Source organism: Bos taurus, chromosome 23, assembly GCF_002263795.3.
Source record: "Bos taurus isolate L1 Dominette 01449 registration number 42190680 breed Hereford chromosome 23, ARS-UCD2.0, whole genome shotgun sequence".
In the NCBI taxonomy this organism is placed as follows: domain Eukaryota; kingdom Metazoa; phylum Chordata; class Mammalia; order Artiodactyla; family Bovidae; genus Bos; species Bos taurus.
Genome location: NC_037350.1, coordinates 24,602,538 through 24,625,319, shown reverse-complemented (window position 1 = coordinate 24,625,319; position 22,782 = coordinate 24,602,538). Strand labels below are relative to the sequence as shown.

Sequence of the window (22,782 nt, the reverse complement as noted above, 5' to 3'; positions counted from 1 at the left end):
TCTCCTTTCTTCCATTCCTTATCTTACTGTGGGGCATTGCCATCCACACCATTAAACAAGTCAGCAGTCAGGTCACCATCATTACCTTTCTCCATTCCTGCCCACTTCTCCCCAACTTTTGCATCAAGTCCTATTGATTTTTACCCTGAAAATTTCTCAGATTTACATCTTCTCACCGTATTTACTGCCACTACTTATTATCTTTCTCAGGAAAATCATGTCTTTTCAATTAGTTCCACCAGGCTGTGAACACTATTCCTGTATCCATTCAATTTCATTCTTTAATTATATTCAGTAACTAATTGTTATACACAAAATACTATTCAAGTGGACACTCTCAACTTCTAGTCAAGTGTTAGTCTATCTCGGACACTTCCTCTTGACTGCTTCCTCACTAAACCACATGTTAGGATTCTGAACCTAAGCTGATCTTTCCTCCACTCCCATGTCATCTCATCCCCCAATCTGGCCACTCTGCCCTTGGTGAATTCCATTATTCTCTAGACTAAATTGGAGTCAGAAACATCAATTAGCAGTAGATTAAAATGCATCTCAGTGACATGCAAGTGGAATGGAAAAGTTAATGTTTATCGGTGACTGATGTGAGGGTCGAGTACCCCAACTCTAACAATCTGTGTCACCTGTTTCCTCGCCCCTTGCTAAACCCTGTAATCAGTTTACAGTCCTTTGCCCTTGTGTTTTATTCCCCTTCCTATCCTGCTTAAATCCCATGGCCAGTTATTATTACCATTCCTTTTGCACATGACCTCCATCCTTACCTCTCTTACTTGGTCATATTCAACCCTAGTTAAATTCAAGTCTCCACTTATTCTGTGCTTGAATGTGGGTGGAGAAAAACCTGCAGTCCTGCTGACTAATCTCACTTGAAATGCATGACCGCTAACCTCAATGGGGCCTGTAATTCTGCTGAAATGTTCACTTGTGCCTCGCCTCCACTCTCCTACATGATTATTTCATGTTTTCTCTTATCTTCTGGTGGCGGTCACCAAGCTATTGCCTCTTAATTCCTGGATCTATCAGTTCAGTTCAGTTCAGTCACTCAGTTGTGTTCGACTCCTTGCAACCCATGAATCACAGCACGCCAGGCCTCCCTGTCCATCACCAACTCCTGGAGTTCACCCAGACTCACATCCATCGAGTCAGTGATGCCATCCAGCCATCTCATCCTCAGTCGTCCCCTTCTCCTCCTACCCCCAATCTCTCCCAGCATCAGAGTCTTTTCCAATGAGTCAACTCTTCGCATGAGGTGGCCAAAGTACTGGAGTTTCAGCTTTAGCATCATTCCTTCCAAAGAAATGCCAGGGCTGATCTCCTTCAGAATGGACTGGTTGGATCTCCTTGCAGTCCAAGGGACTCTCAAGAGTCTTCTCCAACACCACAGTTCAAAAGCATCAATTCTTCAGTGCTCAGCTTTCTTCATAGTCCAACTCTCACACCCATACATGACCACAGGAAAAACCATAGCCTTGACTAGACGGACCCTTGTTGGCAAAGTAATGTCTCTGCTTTTGAATATGCTGTCTAGGTTGGTCATAACTTTCCTTCCAAGGAGTAAGGAGTAATCTATATATTTCCTCAAATCTCCACTACCTCATTCACCATCTTCACTCTTGATAGATGATCTTGCTTCTTTTTTAACTCAGAAAATTAAAGCAACCAGAAGAGAACTTCTATAAGTTATATATATATATATAAACCCACATCCATATGCCTGGATCCACTTACTGTCCTGTTCCTCTAGGTGACCTGACTGTACTCCAGGCTAAGGCCAACTCTTTCACTCATTCACTCACTGGCTCCTAGCCCCTCACCCCAGCTCCAGAATACTTCCTGAGAAAAATTTCTTACTTCATTTAAATGTCCATAGATCTTCCTAAAAGGGTAAAGCCACTTTGCAATATGCAATTACCGAATAGAATCTAACATAGTATTGTATCATTATTCAATATCTTTATGACCAACACTGCTTTATTCCTGAATCAATTTCATTCATTTCTTTCTTTCTTAAGTAAGACGCTAAGGTTATTATGGGGACTTCCCTGGTGGTCCATGGTTAAAATTCACCTTCCAATGCAGGGTACAGGGGTTTGATACCTGGTCAGAGAACTAAGATCCCACATACCATAGGACAATTAAGCCCGTGTGCTACAATGAAGACAACATAGCCAAATTAAAATAAAACAAAGCAAAAAGGTTATTACGGCTTCTTTGACATCACGTAGCATCCCTCATCCCAGTAATGAGGTAATAGTTGTAATGAATTTTTATACAATGGTACATGATCCCAATTCAAGACAAAGATTTCAGTTGGGCATAAGGACTTCTTGTGTTTGAGGTAATAATCACTGTTTTGGAATAGGTGTATAATTGAAGTTCTTTAAAATTAATCTTGATAATGTTTTTGTTCATTCATGGTATCACTTTTTCTTATCTTTTGACAGAGGAATGGACTGGAAGACCATTCAAACATTCTTCCAATGTAAACTTTATAATTATCCTGGTAATCATCCAATAAGACCCAGCTAAGTCCTCCTTGGCAGATAAAGGTGAACAAGCCAGCCTTTTATCCTTTGTCTTCCCAGTGATTAATGCAAGCTTAGTTGATGTTAGGGTAGGAGAAAATCTTCCTTGCTACCCCTGTCTCCATCATCCTCATCCCTAGATGGCCTACATCTGGGTATGTGCAAACCACTGGGTTCTGTTACTCCTTCCAGGAACTCATGAGAATAACCCACCTGCAGCATTCTAGCAGGAGGCACGTGAGATACAGATCACCTTTGAGAGCCACCTTTAAAGGCTGCTTGCTCTTAACCACAGAGTACACGGACTTCCTCTCCATCACCATCAATGAACTCCATGCCCTGAGAACCGACCTTATCAGCTCTGCCTTAAGTTGTACACCTGGCTGGAGTGGGTGCCTGATAATGTGAGGGGTTGCAAGGACAAACACACACCGTCGAAGACTTCAGGCCTCTCTCCATGTTTGCACCAGCCTCCCCAGGTGCTCTTTTTTGTGACAGGCTCTGAGCTTCTGAACCTGGATTCTAAATATGCCTTCTGGTGAAAGACACAGGAAAAGTAAAAGGAACATGCCACCTCGCTGCTCCCTCTCTCTAACCCTTTAATTTCCTAAGCCTTCAATGGGTTTTATCACTCCTCTCCCAGCTGCTCTGAAACGTCTCCCATGCAGAGCTCATATTTCTTTTTCTGGGTGAAGCTTGAGAGACATCCAAAAAATTGCTTACACTCATAAAAGTACTAAACTGAGGCTGGGTGCTGGTGACAGAAACCATTCTGGGGGAATGCTGGAAGGGGAAATTTGATTAGAGTGAGTGTTGTAATATTTAAAACTTTTCCCCAATGTGAGAAGTGGAAAACTACTATTGCCATGTTAGCTTTTTAATTTGTGATATTTTGATATTTAAATGCTTCGGAACTCAATTTCCTCCTGTTTCTCTACCTTCACCTAAAGTGCCATCATAACTTGTTTTTTATCCTGATGAATTTATTTTTCACTTGAGGTAACCACAAGGTTGAGCATATGATGGAGATTTGGCCTAAAATGATAAAAATAAATAAGCCATTTGATAACATGCCCCAGAGTAGACAATTTATGCTTTCAACATGAATGGCTCCGTCACAGGGTGTAGAACATAATACATATGCTGGTGGTTTTCAATACCAGGGAACAGACAGAACAGCATAAAAAGGATGAAAACTTACATTTATTTCAATGTTGATTTGTGTGAGTGAGATGTTTTTATTGATGTTTTGAACATAGAGCTTTGTTTTTCAGATCAGATCAGTCACTCAGTCGTGTCCGACTCTTTGCGACCCCATGAATCGCAGCATGCCAGGCCTCCCTGTCCATCACCAACTCCCGGAGTTCACTCAGACTCACGTCCATCGAGTCAGTGATGCCATCCAGCCATCTCATCCTCTGTCGTCCCCTTCTCCTCCTGCCCCCAATCCCTCCCAGCATCAGAGTCTTTTCCAATGAGTCAGCTCTTCACATGAGGTGCCCAAAGTACTGGAGTTTCAGCTTTAGCGTCATTCCTTCCAAAGAAATCCCAGGGCTGATCTCCTTCAGAATGGACTGGTTGGATCTCCTTGCAGTCCAAGGGACTCTCAAGAGTCTTCTCCAACACCACACTTCAAAAGCATCAATTTTTCGGCGCTCAGCCTTCTTCACAGTCCAACTCTCACATCCATACATGACCACAGGAAAAACCATAGCCTTGACTAGACGAACCTTTGTTGGCAAAGTAATGTCTCTGCTTTTGAATATGCTGTCAAGGTTGGTCATAACTTTGCTTTCAAGGAGTAAGTGTCTTTTAATTTCATGGCTGCAGTTACCATCTGCAGTGATTTTGGAGCCCAGAAAAATAAAGTCTGACACAGTTTCCACTGTTTCCCCATCTATTTCCCATGAAGTGGTGGGACCAGATGCCATGATCTTCGTTTTCTGGATGCTGAGCTTTAAGCCAACTTTTTCACTCTCCTCTTTCACTTTCATCAAGAGGCTTTTGAGTTCCTCTTCACTTTCTGCCATAAGGGTGGTGTCATCTGCATATCTGAGGTTATTGATATTTCTCCCGGCAATCTTGATTCCAGCTTGTGTTTCTTCCAGTCCAGCGTTTCATGATGTACTCTGCATATAAGTTAAATAAGCAGGGTGACAATATACAGCCTTGACGAACTCCTTTTCCTATTTGGAACCAGTCTGTTGTTCCATGTCCAGTTCTAACTGTTGCTTCCTGACCTGCATACAAATTTCTCAAGAGGCAGATCAGGTGGTCTGGTATTCCCATCTCTTTCAGAATTTTCCATAGATTATTGTGATCCACACAGTCAAAGGCTTTGGCATAGTCAATAAAGCAGAAATAGATGTTTTTCTGGAACTCTCTTGCTTTTTCTATGATCCAGTGGATGTTGGCAATTTGATCTCTGGTTCCTCTGCATTTTCTAAAACCAGCTTGAACATCAGGAAGTTCACGGTACACATATTGCTGAAGCGTGGCTTGGAGAATTTTGAGCATTACTCTACTAGCATGTGAGATGCAATTGTGTGATAGTTTGAGCATTCTTTGGCATTGCCTTTCTTTGGGATTGGAATGAAAACTGACCTTTTCCAGTCCTGTGGCCACTGCTGAGTTTTCCAAATTTGCTGGCATATTGAGTGCAGCACCATCTTTCAGGATTTGGAATAGCTCAACTGCAATTCCATCACCTCCACTAGCTTTGTTCGTAGTGATGCTTTCTAAGGCCCACTTGACTTCACATTCCAGTATGTCTGGCTCTAGGTGAGTGATCACACCATCGTGATTATCTGGGTCATGAAGATCTTTTCTGTACAGTTCTTCTGTGTATTCTTGCCATCTCTTCTTAATATCTTCTGCTTCTGTTAGGTCCATACCATTTCTGTCCTTTATCGAGCCCGTCTTTGCATGAAATGTTCCTTTGGTATCTCTGATTTTCTTGAAGAGATACCTAGTATTTCCCATTCTGTTGTTTTCCTCTATTTCTCTGCATTGATCACTGAGGAAGGCTTTCTTATCTCTTCTTGCTATTCTTTGGAACTCTGCATTCAGATGTTTATATCTTTCCTTTTCTCCTTTGCTTTTCGCTTCTCTTCTTTTCACAGCTATTTGTAAGGCCTCCCCAGACAGCCATTTTGCTTTTTTGCATTTCTTTTCTATGGGAATGGTCTTGATCCCTGTCTCCTGTACAATGTCACAAACCTCATTCCATAGTTCATCAGGCACTGTATCTATCAGATCTAGGCCCTTAAATCTATTTCTCACTTCCACTGTATAATCATAAGGGATTTGATTTAGGTCATACCTGCATGGCCTAGTGGTTTTCCCTACTTTCTTCAATTTCTGTCTGAATTTGGCAATACGAAGTTCATGGTATGAGCCACAGTTAGCTCCTGGTCTTGTTTTTGTTGACTGTATAGAGCTTCTCCATCTTTGGCTGCAACGAATATAATCAATCTGATTTCAGTGTTGACCATCTGGTGATGTCCATGTATAGAGTCTTCTCTTGTGTTGTTGGAAGAGGGTGTTTGTTATGGCCAGTGCATTTTCTTGGCAAAACTCTATTAGTCTTTGCCCTGCTTCATTCCGTATTCCAAGGCCAAATTTGCCTGTTACTCCAGGTGTTTCTTGACTTCCTACTTTTGCATTCCAGTCCCCTATAATGAAAAGGACATCTTTTTTGGGTGTTAGTTCTAAAAGGTCTTGTAGGTCTTCATAGAACTGTTCAACTTCAGCTTCTTCAGTGTTACTGGTTGGGGCATAGACTTGAATTACTGTGATATTGAATGGTTTGCCTTGGAAACGAACAGAGATCATTCTGTCGTTTTTGAGATTGCATCCAAGTATTGCATTTCGGACTCTTTTGTTGACCATGATGGCCACTCCATTTCTTCTGAGGGATTCCTGCCTGCAGTAATAGATATAATGGTCATCTGAGTTAAATTCACCCATTCCAGTCCATTTTAGTTTGCTGATTCCTAGAATGTCGACATTCACTCTTGCTATCTCTTGTTTGACCACTTCCAATTTGCCTTGATTCATGGACCTGACATTCCAGGTTCCTATGCAATATTGCTCTTTACAGCATTGGACCTTGCTTCTATCACCAGTCACATACACAGCTGGGTATTCTTTTTGCTTTGGCTCCATCCCTTCATTCTTTCTGGAGTTATTTCTCCACTGATCTCCAGTCGCATATTGGGCACCTACTTACCTGGGGAGTTTCTCTTTCAGTATCCTATCATTTTGCCTTTTCATATTGTTCATGGGGTTCTCAAGGCAAGAATACTGAAGTGGTTTGCCATTCCCTTCTCCAGTGGACCACTTTCTGCCAAATCTCTCCACCATGACCCGCCCATCTTGGGTTGCCCCATGGGTATGGCTTAGTTTCATTGAGTTAGACAAGGCTGTGGTCCTAGTGTGATAAGATTGACTAGTTTTCTCTGAGTATGGTTTCACTGTGTTTGCCCTCTGATGCCCTCTTGCAACACCTACCGTCTTACTTGGGTTTCTTTTACCTTGGGCGTGGGGTATATCTTCATGGCTGCTCCAGCAAAGCGCAGCCATTTCTCCTTACCTTGGACGAGGGGTATCTCCTCACTGCCGCCCTGCGATAACTGTGGTTTTTTCCCAGCTAGTGTGGATTCTTACCTTCTGTTTCCCTACTTGTCATTCCTGCCACCAGGGGGTGCAATGGCCATGATTTTGGTGGCCTGGATGTTTTAAAGTTTTATTTTGTCTTGTTTTATTTACTTTATGTTATTTTGGAATCAAGATTGCCGGGAGAAATATCAATAACCTCAGATATGCAGATGACACCACCCTTATGGCAGAAAGTGAAGAGGAACTCAAAAGCCTCTTGATGAAAGTGAAAGTGGAGAGTGAAAAAGTTGGCTTAAAGCTCAACATTCAGAAAACGCAGATCATGGCATCCGGTCCCATCACTTTATGGCAAATAGATGGGAAAACAGGGGAAACAGTGTCAGACTTTATTTTTGGAGGCTCCAAATTCACTACAGATGGTGACTGCAGCCATGAAATTAAAAGACGCTTACTCCTTGGAAGGAAAGTTATGACCAACCTTGACAGCATATTCAAAAGCAGAGACATTACTTTGCCAACAAAGGTTCGTCTAGTCAGGGCTATGGTTTTTCCTGTGGTCATGTATGGATGTGAGAGTTGGACTGTGAAGAAGGCTGAGCGCCAAAAAATTGATGCTTTTGAAGTGTGGTGTTGGAGAAGACTCTTGAGAGTCCCTTGGACTGCAAGGAGATCCAACCAGTCCATTCTGAAGGAGATCAGCCCTGGGATTTCTTTGGAAGGAATGACGCTAAAGCTGAAACTCCAGTACTTTGGGCACCTCATGTGAAGAGCTGACTCATTGGAAAAGACTCTGATGCTGGGAGGGATTGGGGGCAGGAGGAGAAGGGGACGACAGAGGATGAGATGGCTGGATGGCATCACTGACTCGATGGACGTGAGTCTGAGTGAACTCCGGGAGTTGGTGATGGACAGGGAGGCCTGGCATGCTGCGATTCATGGGGTCGCAAAGAGTCGGACATGACTGAGCGACTGATCTGATCTGATCTGATGTTATTTTTAATTATACTGTCTATTTTATTTTTTGGTCTGAGGTTCCAGGTTTCACATATTGACTTTCTCAGAGCCATTTTTACGTAATTACATACCTTGCATTCATCACATAATTTTATTAAAAATTAAAATGATTTATTCAAATTACCAAGCAACTGTTATTTTTAAAATTTCCAGTTTTCAGATCATAAAGGCATGACATTTAAAAAGAAATAGGTGTTACTTTAAAATCGGATATTATACAGAAAACCTGAAAATTAATCATTCTTCATGACCCAGACTAATTCCTGTTAGTATTTTTATTCCTGTGTTCCTAATATTTCCTTCTTGTTTTTAATACCTGATTTACAATAATTGAATAGTTTTCTATCTCTCATCCTGATTTGTACTCAGGTATTTTACTACATTTTTAACATTTCAAAATGTTTCATGATATTTATGATAAGCTATGATAGTTTTGTATGTAGTTTTATTAATATATTTTAAAATATTATTTTTCTCTAATAACTTTCTAGATGATTAGTGGTCCAAAGAGTATGAATATTTTTAAGGTTCTTGAGTGAAATTATCAAATTGCTTTTCATAAAGCTGTATCTGTTTACATTAACTAGCAGTGAATAATTGCTCAATTTGGCACGTTCTGGCCAACCGTATTACAGTTAAAAAGATAAGTCTGGCTACTTTGATAGGGAATTGTTCAATGTGAATTTATTTATTAAGGGTAGTAAATATTTTTGCATGTACTTCAAAGACATTTTGATGCCTTATTACACTGTCAGTTTATAGCTTTTGAGCAGATGTTCTGAATGCTTGTCTTGACAATCAGCATGAGGTTTTCATTATTATACATAAAACAGATAACAAATAAGGATCTAATGATCCTTATTGCACTGTGCAAGGAGTGCAAGGAGCTATGGTCAATATTTCATAACAATCTACAAGGGAAAAGAATCTGAAAAAAATTATACTTACATATGTGTATCTGAATCACTTTGCTGTACACTCAAAACTAACACAACTTTGTTAATCCACTGTGCTATGCTCAGTTGCTCAATTTGTGTCCAACTCTTTGCAATCCCAAGGACTTCAGCCCATCAGGCTCCTCTGTCCATGGAATTTTTCAGGCAAGAATACTAGAGTGGGTTGCCATTTCTTAACTTATATGCACAGTACATTGTGTGAAATGCTGGGCTGGATGAAGCACAAGCTGGAATCAAGACTGCCAGGAGACATATCAATAATCTCAAATATGCTGATGATACTACCTTAATGGCAGAAAATGAAAAGGCACTAAAGAGCTGCTTGATAAAGGTGAAAGAGGAGAGTGAAAAAACTGGCTTAAAACTCAACATTCAAAAAACAAAGGTCATGGTATCTGGTCCCATCACTTCATGACAAACAGATGAGGAAACAATGGAAACTGACAGACTTTATTTTATTGGGCTCCAAAATCACTACAGATGGTGACTGCAGCCATGAAGTTAAAAAACACTTACTCCTTGGAGGAAAAGCTATCACAAACCTAGACAGCATATTAAAAAGCTGAGACATTACTTTGCCAACAAAGCTATGGTTTTTCCAGTAGTCATATATGGATGTGAAAGCTGGATGGTTGAGTGCCAAAGAATTGATGCCTTTGAACTGTGGTGCTGGAGAAGACCCCTGAGAGTCCCATGGACAGCAAGGAGAGCAAACCAGTCAATCCTGAAAGAAATCAACCCTGAATATTCATTGGAGGGACTGATGCTGAAGCTGAAGCTCCAATATTTTGGCCATCTGATGCAAAGAACCGACTCATTGGAAAAGACCCTGATGCTGGGAAAAACTGAAGGCAGAAGGAGAAGGGGATAACAGAGGATGAGATGGTTGGATGGCATCACCGACTCAACGGACATGAGTTTGAGCAAACTCCAGGAGATGGTGAAGGACAGGGAAGCCTGGCGTGCTGCAGTGTATGGGGGTCACAAAGAGTCGGGCACACCTGAGTGACTGAACAACTCCACGGGATTATCTCAACCCAGGGACTGAACCTGTGTCTCCTGCCTCTCCTGCATTGGCAGGCAGATTCTTTACCACTGAGCCACCTAGGAAGCCCCAAAATAGTGTATTAGGAGGAGATGAATGCTGTTGAAGAAAATTAAATCAGGGAAGTTGCAGAGGGAGGGTCAGGGGGGTCAGAGACACTTTCACTGAGAAGGTGATATTTGCCCAAAGACTCAAATGAGGGGAAGGAAGACTGTGAAGCTTCTAGTAGTGAGTGTGCCAGGCAGAGGGACCAGCAAGAGCAAAGGCTCAGAGGTAGGGGTGTGTCTGGTACTCAGGTCCATAGTCTAGATATTCAAAAGTAAAAACAAAAACAAACTGAGACCCTGTTCTTTAAGAGGTGAATTTTAAACGTTTGCTCATTTTGTTCCTTATTTTATACTTCCCATGTCTTTTCCCCCCAGTATTTTCTTGTGCTTTTGCTTTTGGCTTTCATCCTTTGTGGAGACTTATCTTACGATTTGTTTACACTGACTGATGGTTACATTTAGATTTTAGCTTATTTATCACATTAGGTGACTTTTAAACCATCTACTTATCAAAGCCAAGAACGGAGTGATAACTTTTGACCTCACTCTAGTGAAGCTGAGGAATTTTCTGCCTTTGTATCGTGTCCCTTGTTTTCATTCCCATTTTGGGGCTTGGTTCCCTGAATTTAGATCACAGGTTTAGAGGATGGTAATGATCTAGATCATCTAGATGCTGATGCTCAATCATCTTGATGCTGATGATTATTATATTATTATTAGCTTTTTTTTTTAAGATATATTACCTTTTTTTTTTTTTACAATTTCTTTTGTTTTTTTTTTTTTATTCACTTGAAAAGCTTTTATAACATCATTATAAATATTATTTAGACTTAATCCAATGAATAGTTTGTTTCAGAGCTCACAGGGATCCAGGATATAAAGAGTATAAAGAATAAAGTGCCTATTTGAGTTATTGAATTCTTAGCTTTGATTCATCTGTCAGCCAGCCAAAGTCTATCTCTGAATGTTGTTTTTAACCATGAAGATGCCCACATAGAATTTTTCTCTGTCCTCACATGCTTGAGAAAGCCTTCTAGTTGACTTCACAGAATATTATTTGATGGAGCATTTTGGTTTGAGTCATTTATTTTTTCATTTGACAATTATTTATTGAGAACCAACATGTTAGACATTGTTCTTTTTTCTTAAGCAAAATTCATACTGAACCATTGCATACAGAGAAATGTGCAGCTCTTAAGTGCATAACTCAATAAAACTTCACAAATGTATCATTTGATGATCAAAGAGGTCTTGTCTGAACAGAAGCTGTCTGATCTATACTTTCTGTTCTTCTGGACTTTGAAAATTTTACTCCATTATTTCCTGGTGTTTGATGTGGATAAGTCTGACATCAATATAATTTTGGTTCCTGATTTGGTATTTTATATTTTCCTCCTGGATGTAGGCTTATATCTTCTTTATTTTTAGAAATTCAGTTCAGTTCAGTTCAGTTCAGTCGCTCAGTCATGTTCGACTCTTTGCCACCCCATGAACCACAGCACGCAGGCTTCCCTGTCCATCACCAACTCTCGGAGTCCACCCAAACCCACGTCCATCGAGTCGGTGATGCCATCCAACCATCTCATCCTCTGTCATCCCCTTCTCCTCCCACCCCAAATCCCTCCAAGCATCAGGGTCTTTTCCAATGAGTCAGCTCTTCGCATCAGGTGCCCAAAGTATTGGAGTTTCAGCTTCAACATCAGTCCTTCCAATGAATACTCAGGACTGATTTCCTTTAGGTTGGACTGATTGGATCTCCTTGCTGTCCAAGGGACCCTCAAGAGTCTTCTCCAACACCACAGTTCAAAAGCATCAATTCTTCGGTGCTCAGCTTTCTTTATAGTCCAACTCTCACACCCATACCTGACCACTGGAAAAACCATAGCCTTGACTAAACGGACCTTTGTTGGCAGAGTAATGTCTCTGCTTTTTAATATGCTGTCTAGGTTGATCATAACTTTCCTTCCAAGGAATCACCATCTGCAGTGAGCCCAGAAAAATAAAGTCAGCCACTGTTTTTAGAAATTAAACAAGCTTAACATACTTGCAAGATATTTTACATTTAAAAAAATACTGAGATGGATGAAAATGGTCAGAAGGTACAAACTTCCAGTTACAAGATAAAGAAGTCCTGGAACTGTAATGCATAGCATGGTGATTATAGTAAATAACACTCTATTGTATATTTGAAAGTTGCTTAGAGAATAGATCTTAAAAGTTCTAATCCTAACCAAAAAAAGTTGTAACTATGTGTGATGATCGATTTAGCTAAATTTATTGTGGTAATCATCTTTTGATATATGCATATATCAAATTATTATGTTGTACCCTAAAATTTTCCCTTCTCCAAGGGATCTTCCTAACCCAGGGATTGGACCCAGGTCTCCCACATTGCAGGCAAATTCTTTACTAGCTGAGCCACAAGGGAAGCCTAAGAATACTAGACTGGGTAGCCTATCCCTTCTCCAGTGTATGTATCTTCCCAACCCAGGATTTGAACCAGGGTCTCTTGCATTGCAGGTGGATTCTTTACCAACTGAGCTATCAGGGGAGCCCATTGTGGTAATCATTTTATGATATATGCATATATCAAATTATTATGTTGTATACCCAAAACCGTCTAGTCAAAGCTATGGTTTTTCCAGTGGTCATGTATGGATGTGAGAGTTGGACTGTGAAGAAAGCTGAGTGCTGAAGAATTGATGCTTTTGAACTGTGGTGTTGGAGAAGACTCTTGAGAATCCCTTGGACTGCAAGGAGATCCAACCAGTCCATTCTAAAGGAGATCAGCCCTGGGTGTTCTTTGGAAGGAATGATGCTAAAACTGAAACTCCAGTACTTTGGCCACCTCATGTGAAGAGTTGACTCATTGGAAAAGACTCTGATGCTGGGAGGGATTGGGGGCAGGAGGAGAAGGGGACAACAGAGGATGAGATGGCTCGATGGCATCACCGACTCGACAGGCATGAGTTTGGGTAAACTCCAGGAGTTGGTGATGGACAAGGAGGCCTGGCGTGCTGCAATTCATGGGGTCACAAAGAGTCGGACATGACTGAGCAACTGAACTGAACTGAACTGATACCCAAAATGAACACAGTATTATATGTCAATTACGTCTCAATTTTTTAAAAAATAAAGGAAAATATCAGAATACCTAGAACTAAAAAACCAGAATTAAAAACAAGTATCTCACTGTTCCACTGCCTTTAACCCCCTCAAAATGTTAAGGATATTTCCACTGTCCCCCTAATGTCTCCCGCATTGGCAAGCAGATTCTTTACCACTGAGCCACTTGGGAAGCTGAAGAAGCTCTCTGGGGCTTCTTTAATAAGGGCACCAATCTCATTCAGAAAGGGCTCTACCCTCATGACCCCCCCAATGGTCCTGTGTCCCAATTCCGTCACTTTGGGGGTTAGGATTTGAATTTTGGGGGGACACAAACATTCAGACCATACTGGCAGGGTATGAACAGAGGAAAGAGAGGGTGGTAAAGGCATCAAGACAGAGGGGCCATGACACAGGCACTGAAGGAAAGACAGCGTGGTGGTCACAGTGAGGACTTGATAATGGCAGGGTGAAACATCAAGTGGGAAGTCACATGAGATGAAAAACAGGGCAGGACCAGGGCCAGGTTATGTCTGATTGTGTCATGTCTGATTTTGTGCCACAGATAGATACTGGAGGATGGATTGAAGGGAAAGGAGCAACAGCAGCGACGACAGGCGGGATGCTGTTCCAATAGCAGGAGAGAAATGAGAAAAGATGAAGTCCTGAACCTGGGCAGGGGGAGGGTTAAGTGGAGAACTTTCAGGAAGTGAAACTTCATGAGTCTGGGGATGTGTGGGTGTCAGGAGTGAGAAAGAGGAAGAGGGGAGTCAGGGATGCCTCACAGATCTCCAGCAGAGGTGATGGGGTGAATGATGGTGCTAACCGAGGGAAATGAAGGGAAAATGAAAGTAATGCATATCAGGGGAGAAGAGGCTTGGAAAGCAACCATCTCTTCCCACTCTCAAAATTCCCAGGAATACAGTCTAGTGAGAAATCATGGTTTAGAACTGTGGTGGTATATGCCATTTTCTCGTCCTCCATCCCAAAGCAAAACACCAATTATTTTCACCACTACTATTCAAGGAAAACAAGAGAAATGAACAACAATACTTTAAGGAGAGGTTTTAAAGCAGAGACTGTGAGACAATTTTAGTAGTAGCTGCCAGTGAATCTCTTGTATGAAGACCATGATGGGAGACAGTCATGAGACTCAAGATCTCGGGGTGCAGAAGCATTGGAAGGACGTGGCTGGAGAAGATGACCTTGGGTTTGGAATTGGCAAAGAAGCAGAGAAAAGCCATGGTTCTCTGGGTGGGGCTGGAGTTCATAGGGAATAAAGTAGTGCAGAAGATGGTCTTTTGAGAAGCAGGGAGCCTGTGGGACCAGCTTGAGAATTGTCAAGGTTGCCCAGAAGTAGGGCAAGATGACATGCTTGGCCATGATGGGGAAATATAGTTATGACTTGAAACATGAAACTACTCTGGAATTGAATACAGTTTGGTTTTTATTTTACTTAGGCTGAACTTTTCTCATGCTTGAAGTTTGTTTTGCCCCAGTGGCTCTTTTCAGTGTCCTGGACTTCACTGAATTAGAGGCCAAGGGCTGGAGGGGCTGTTCTAGGGTTATGGCCTGAGAAGAGAGAAATGTTCTTTTCTAGGTCTCTGGTTGACATTAATCTTCAAAAGCAGCCAGAGCTCAGGGAGACACAGGCCATTCTAGTCTGAAAACAATGTTTTCTCCCAGAACTTCCTCCTTCCTGCCAAACCTCAGGTCCTATTTTGGGGAGGATCTTTTTTTTCCTCCTGTATGTTTTTTAGCAATGATATGTCATTTTCCCAAGGCCATTGTTTCTATTTGCTTAATTTGTTCCAGAGTGTATGTGTCCGCAGCACTGGATAATAGTATGAGGGTCTCCATCGTCTATTGTCTTTTTTTTTTTTTTAATATTTATTTGGCTGCTCCAGGTCTTAGTTGCAGAATGTGGGATCTTTAGTTACAGCACATGGGATCTAGTTCCCTGACCAGGGATTGAACCTGGGCCCCCTGCCTTGGGAGCTCAGAGTCTTAGCCACTGGACCACCAGGGAAATCCTTCTATTGTTTTGAAAAGAGTAAAACTGAGAATCTGGAATTGGGGTGGGTGGAGGGTATTGCTACTCAAAGGCATGCTTTGTTTTGTTCTATTGATAAATTTGCATACCGTTCTAAATAGGAAAGAGCTGACCTCTCTGAAGGGCTTCCTTGGTAGCTCAGCTGGTAAAGAATCCTCCTGTAAAGCAGGAGACTCCAGTTTGATTCCTGGGTCAGGAAGATCCCCTAGAGAATGGATAGGCTACCCAATCCAGTATTCCTGGGCTTCCCTGGTGGCTCAGGTGGTAAAGAATACGTCCGCAATGTGGGAGACCTGGTTTTATCCCTGAGTTGGGAAGATCCCTTGGAGAAGGGAACAGATACCCACTCCAGTATTCTGGCCTCTCTGAAGACATTTTAATGAGAAAAGAATAAAGAAGCAAATTTTTTCCCCAAACTTTATTATTACAAATTGTTTTTATGACAACAGTTTAATAGAGCAGTTAGACTTGCTGTCTCTCTTGTAATGCCTCAATAATTTACAAAATTAAGTTAATAAATATGAAACTAAATTTAGTCTCTTTTCAGCTGTGTTATGTACTCCAAACAGACAAGCAAGAGAAAATTCTATAGCCATATGTAGTACAAGCTCAGACATTTTCAACTGCTATTTAATCCTATCTAGGATTTCCCTAGGCAAAACAGATACTCATATATTTCACCTTTTTTCTAAAGACTAATGAAACATAAATAGATCCATAAATAGCTCATATAAATATAGGTTCTACCTTTTAAATAATAATATTCACAAATCTGGAAACTTGTCTTAAAAGAATAGAAAATAAAGCATGTAATACATCAAAGTGGAATCTTATGCCCCAAAGTTATTTCAGGGCTTATTAAATACATAAATGATGTTAGTTAGAAAAGGGGCTGGGCCTACTCCCCAGGAAACCTAACTAATTTGGGGAGTAGGGGTCAGGCAGAAAGCTCTTAAGCCAAATGGCGGACAATGGGGGTGACGCAGGTGCAGCCCACGGCCACCAGCATCTTCTCCAGCCGGAAGGAGTGAGGGCAGTGCTGAGACTCCCTTCGGAGGACCAGGATCTCTTGCTGGATGGTGACAGAGTTCATGTGATGGTCCACCTTGCCTTCAGCATTGATACAGCCTGAGTGGCTGCACTTGGCCTCCCAGATCACAGAGGGGTACCTCTCAGGGTCCTCATTGCGGCTGCAGGGGAGACAAAAGCCAGGAAGAAAGTGAATTCCTGGTAGAGCAGTAAGGAAATCAAACAGGAATAAGCAAAGGGAGGCAAATTGACATGATAGGCATTGCAAATTCTCTAAGTGCTATTAGTCTGGAAAACAAGCCATTTGGGAAAAACTTGGATTTGGAAGCCCATGAAATGTTACAGAAAAAAGAAACAATGATCAGCTTTCCCCAGGTTCTTTGAAGAATAAACAAAAGAAGACAGACTGAAACTACAGAAAGGATTTGTTTGTCATAAAGGATATTTTTTTAGGGTGCATTTGATAGATTAAAAAAACTAAGAGTCATCTAGAAACAAGATAGCTGCTAATCTGACTTAATGAAGTCTGTCTTTGAAACAAGAAAGGCATCCAAATTTATCTGACAACACACTGATGGAGCAGAGCCCACGGGTGACAGGAAGGGCTGGAAACAATATCTGAAGCCCCTCTGTAACTTTCCCTTCTCCCTCTCCTCTGGCTGAGAGAGTGATTGGACTTAGTTTAAGTTATTTGAACTATTCTTGGTAAGTAAGTAAGTAAGAAGAAAAGACCCTATAGACAAGTGAATCTGTAGGCTCCACATAACTGAGATCATTTGCCTGAAATCAAATTATCAAAATGCATTTTGTATTTGATCCATCATAGGGTCTAAAGGGGAGCCTGGTGGGCTACAGTCCATGGGATCACAAGAATCGGACACGACTTAGCGACTAAACCACCACCACCACCACCACCACTAGATGTATTAAAGACACAGCGAATGTCAGTCTGTTGGGGATGTAATTCAAGACTAAGTCAAAAAACGGTGAAACACCCAATGGAACACTTCTTCTACTGGGATTCAAGCTAATCCAGTAGCTAATCCACTTTTCCCAGTGCTAATATAACCAAGAAAAGCACAAAAATCCCAGTTAATTGATTGTTGTTGTCAACAAACTCTACCAGGGTATTCTCTGGTAGCCCTGGGAAAGAGAATTCCAGTACTAATCTCCCATGCTAAATGTCTGTTTCTTTTTTGGGTAAATAAACAATAGACTTGGGGTGTCATAAATATCAGAATGATGACCACCATTCATTTAAGTGGATTCTGGGGACATCGAGAACTCGTAGGCTAGGTGTTATGGATGGGCTGGGGAGAGCTGTGATCTATGAAAGAAATCTGTAGAAAGAAAATTGGAGAATCACTAGTTTGAACAATGGCTCTTCCAGGTTTGACAGGTGATTCTGAATGAGTAATATCACCCCCCTCAGATGATTTAACTGGCAGTCTGATGTGTTCTTCTGATGTAGAAGAATGCAGAGGTTTTATCTGGGGTGCTTACGTACTGGAGAGTCCAAGGTGAGGTGGAGCGCTTGTGATAATCGGTGGGCCTTCTGGAGTTTGTGCTCCGGTTAACGATGTTTAGGTTGACCCTCACATGCTGCGGGAAGTTCTTGTCCTCAGTAGGTGGGCAGCCTGGACTCTGTGGGATGATGACTCCTGCCTTCACAAGAGCCACCAGACTCAGAAGCAGTAGCAGTGACTGGATGGAGAGAGAGGTAGATTGGGTTAGTACTACAATGGTTTTTGTTAACACACTGTGGTAATGATTAAATTGCTGATAGTAGAGAACATTCTATGGTCCAGGACAATCTATACTAAATTTTCAAATATGTTAAGTGAAAAGCTGATGAGATGACTAAAGTGACATTAGGACCATGGCATTTCTACCAGTCTTGAACATTTTTTTTTAAAGTAGAAAAACCACATTATTCATTGGCTGACAGTAATTTTAGTGAAGATGGCAAGTCATCAATATATCAGTATATGCATCACTCTCAGGTCTTTGGAAGGGTAATGACCTTGATTTTCTAGGAAGAAATGCCCTTCTACACCATTGATATCTCCTCTTACATTTTGTGAAACATTGCATAAAAGGGAATGCACACCTTAGACATAAAGGGCTGTATAAAATCCATGTGGAATCAGTTAGAAATTCTGTTGGTACCACTGGCAAATGTCCAAGCCCAAACTCAACACCCTCTTATATTTTCTTAAGTATATTTCCCAGTTTTTCTAAATTTACATATATTGATTCTGTAATCAAATTGGGTTTCAAAAAAGACGCATGTATAACTTTAGATTAGAATTAAAAGGTCTCTGTTTTTAAAATATTGTTAAAGCATCTTTTTTGAAATCCAATTTGATTACAGAATCAATATATGTAAATTTGGAAAAGCTGGGAAACATACCTAAGAAAATAGGGTTAGTGTACCAAGACTATAGTATAATAATACAATAATGGAAAGAAGAGTCACTGCCAAAACATTAAATCTTCAAGGGTAGTGACCCATCTTATTTTGAATTAAAGAAAAACACTGTGGAAGAATTATATTAAATCCCTTGTACCCAGAGAAACAGATTTTCAATAAGCATTCTCTCTTACAGCACAATGTCACGTTGACACTTCTTGTGTGGTTTAGCCCCAGTCTAGCTATCTTTCAGTTTTAATCTCATCTTTCAAACTGATATGCACCAGTTCTTGAAAATGCTCAATAATGACAAATATCTATCAAGGGTTTCATTTCCCATCCTATATAGACTGTATTTCCATAGTTAGAATCCAGAATTTCATGCCCGCAGTCCAGAAATTGATCTGGCCTAAATCGAGAAGAGAATCACACATCAGTTCAGGACTCACCATAGATGAAGTTCTCATAGAAGCCATGGTAGTTCCTTCCAGTTCACTGTAGACAGATGAACTTGTGCTCGCTGTGAGATGGACAATGCGTAGTGCTATCGTCTCTCTTTTTATAGGGTTTTTCTCCTTTTGTGGTCGCTTGCGTTGGCGTGTCGGAGTGAGTTCAGGGGTGACACCGTTTTGGTTAAAAGTTCCATCCCAAAATGAGGTCAAAGAAAAACCGCCCCTTCGTGACGGGTAATAATCTGCTTCTGAAGGATAATGGGAAGAACAGAAATCCATTTTTTAAAGACCATGTCCTCTCTTCATTCTTCAAGGAACTATGACTTGTCAGGGGCTGAGCTGAGACCGAGAAATTATTTATTTATGGGCAAGCATGAAGCTGCCATAAAAGATGTCCTCTCTTTTAACAGATCATAGGGAAATAAAAGTTTGGCATCACATTCAAACTTCTGACAGTCTTCTTCTGCTGTATGCCTTGATTTCCCATTCTATAGTGCTTTTCCTCACCAGATTTCCTAGCCAGGTGTGGTGGGCATCATTCCAGAAACTACTCAAGGTCTTGCCATATAAACAAACCAACAAAAGACCAATACATAATTTCGTGATGACAGGATATATTATTTCACTGATTTAACACCTGCTTTGTTCAACATCTACTCTGCCTGAGGAACAAATAACTAGATTTGAGAGACATGAGATTTACTATCAAAGACATGTCTAACACTGCATGTTACCAAGCAACTTCCTCAGGAGGAAGAAGGAATGAAGAAACATAGTCAGACAAAGAGAGGAGTTGAAAGTGGAGGTAGAGACTGCAGAAAGGTGGTGAGGGTAGAGAAAGGAAGGACAGCAAAGAGCAGACAATGATAACAACAAGAAAGGAGGGGAGAGATGGGGGATAAGAAGGAAAAAGAGAAGGAAATTGTTCCTCCTTCTTTTTCTCCACTCTCTAAGTAAGTGAACTTTGATTTCAGGTCCTTGAGAAAGGCTTCTCCTAGGGAATATTGACGTCTATCCCAAGGATGATAAAATGAGGGATGTAGATGTGGCTGGGGACATGTCACCCTCTCTCTGCCCCTTCTTTGCAGTGGGATGTTCTTCTGGCTAGACAGACCCTGACCAATCAGTGAGGAAGACCATGAACAGATGAATCTCAGGGGTAATGTTAGATGGATGATCTTGGTAGATTAAGCAGCTACAGATAGAAGAGGAAGTGGGATGCAGCTTGCCCTGATTTCCTTGATTCTGCTGTTGACCTCACCACCTACCCTTGGAGACATGGAGTCAATGTGAGCTCCCCGTCCCTCCTCGACATGTGATCAGGTAGCCATCTTAGCAGCTACTGTGTCTCTCACATCTATTTCCTATTCCCAAACCTACTGCCATTCCTCTAACTCAGACTCTTACCCACTTGCATTGTTTTTTTTTTTAATTGAAGTATAGTTGATTTACAAGGCTGTTTTAATTTCTACTGTAAAGCAAAGTGATTCAACTATACATATATATACATTCTCCTTATATTCTTTTCCATTATGGTTTATTATAGGATGTTGAATATAGTTCCCTGTGCTATATAGTAGAACCTTGGTGTTTATCCATCCTACATACAATGGTTAGCATTTGCTAACCCCAGCTCCATTTCTTGCCCTCCCCCCACCTCACCACCTTGGCAGCCACATGTCTGTTTTCTACGTCTGTGAGTCTGTTTCTTTTCCATAGATGGGCTCATTTGTGTACTTGAACTGTTTTAATAGCCACATTTGCTCCTCCCAATTGCTGTCTTCTGCCCACCTTCGACATTCCTGCAATAACGATCTTCAAAGTATGGCTCTGATTGTGTCTTGTCTCACTTGGTTGTGTACAGAACAAAATGCAAACCCCTTCAGTTCAGTTCACTCAGTCGTATCCCACTCTTCGTGACCCCATGGATCGTAGCACGTCAGGCCTCCCTGTCCATCACCAATTCCCAGAGCTTGCTCAGACTCATGTCTGTTGAGTCAGTGATGCCATCCAACCATCTCATCATCTGTCGTTCCCGTCTCCTCCTGCCTTCAATCTTTCCAAGCATCAGGATCTTTTCAAATGTTTGACTTAGTATTGAACATCCGCAAACTTTACAGTTTTACCCTCCACCACACTCCATGACTTAGACTCAGGAGTTCCTGATTATTCTCCTACAGATGGCCCCTGGATTAATGATGGTTCGACTTACAATTTTTTCAGCTTTGCAATGTGCAAAAGTGATATGTGTTCACTAGAAGCTGAACTTCAGATTTTGAATGTTGATCTTTTCCCAGGCTGGTGATATGTGGTGTTGTCTTCTCTTGTGATGCTGGGCAGTGGCAGCTCCCAGTCAGCCATGTAATCATGAGGGTGAACAACTGATATACTTACCACTGTCTGTACCCAGACAACCATTGTATTTTTCACTTTTAGCACATTATTTAGTCATTTATATGGGATATGCAATACTTTATTATAAAATGAACTTTGTGTTAGGTGATTTTGCCTAACTGTAGGCTAAAGTAAGTGTTCTGGGCACACTTAAACTAGGCAATGCTAAGCCATGATGCTTGGTGGGTTAAAGTGTATTAAATACATTCACATCAAGATGTTTTCAATTTATCAGGATGTAACCCCATCCTTTTTTTTTGGCCACACCTCTCAGTTTGTGGGATCTTAGTACCCCAAACAGGGCTTGAACCCATGCCCTCTGTAGTGAAAGTGTGGAGTCCTAACCACTGGATCACCAGAGAATTCCCTGTAATACCATCTTAAGTCAAGGGAGATCTGTAATGCCTGCACATTTTTCATTAGGTACTGTCTCTGAAATGCCCTTTCTCATCCTCAGTTTATATCAAAATTCTCCTTGTCCTTCCAGATCCAGTTCAAATGTATCTTTGGGGTCTGGAGGTCCCTCCTGATCACTATAGTTGGAACGAGCAGCTCCCGCAACACGAGATTTTACCTACCTCTACAGTAACTTGTTATTTATTCTTTTGGTCACAACTGCGTGGCTTGTGGGATCTTTGTTCCCCAACCAGGGATTGAACCTGGGCCCTCTGCAGTGAGAATGCAGAGTCTTAACCACCAGAAAGCCAGGGAAGTCCTTGCTTCATTTTGTACTGTATTTTATTTGGCTGGGAAGAGTATGTTTAAGACAAATGTTTATTTCCAATTTAGATTTTATTGTCATCCTTCAAAGCCAGCGTGTTATTCTTTGTAACTTCCATGGTACCTCATGTGGGGCTTTATACAACATAGGTCTTCACAGATTGCTTCTGTGTTGCTGGTTTCTCTCAGCTACACATCTGTCCGTGTATATTTTTAGTGTATCACCTGTCATTTGTTTGCGTATCTGATTTTCCTGCTAGAAAGATATTAGTCTTTGTATTACTTTACATAGTATCTAGTAAATAGGAAGTGCTCAATATTTTGACTGAATTACAATATGAAGAATGTTTGGGTAGTTTGGAATCTTGACTATTCCTTTTGGGACCCAATT

General features: G+C 41.2%; 1 protein-coding gene across 1 annotated transcript; it reads right to left on the bottom strand.

The window, feature by feature from the left end:
• Positions 1-15,836: 15,836 nt before the first annotated feature.
• Positions 15,837-19,358, bottom strand: IL17A (interleukin 17A). Its single transcript, NM_001008412.2, is given in 3 exon segments — positions 15,837-16,573; positions 17,920-18,116; positions 19,275-19,358. Coding segments are annotated over 3 exon segments (462 nt in total). The 5' UTR covers positions 19,302-19,358; the 3' UTR covers positions 15,837-16,335.
• Positions 19,359-22,782: the final 3,424 nt, after the last annotated feature.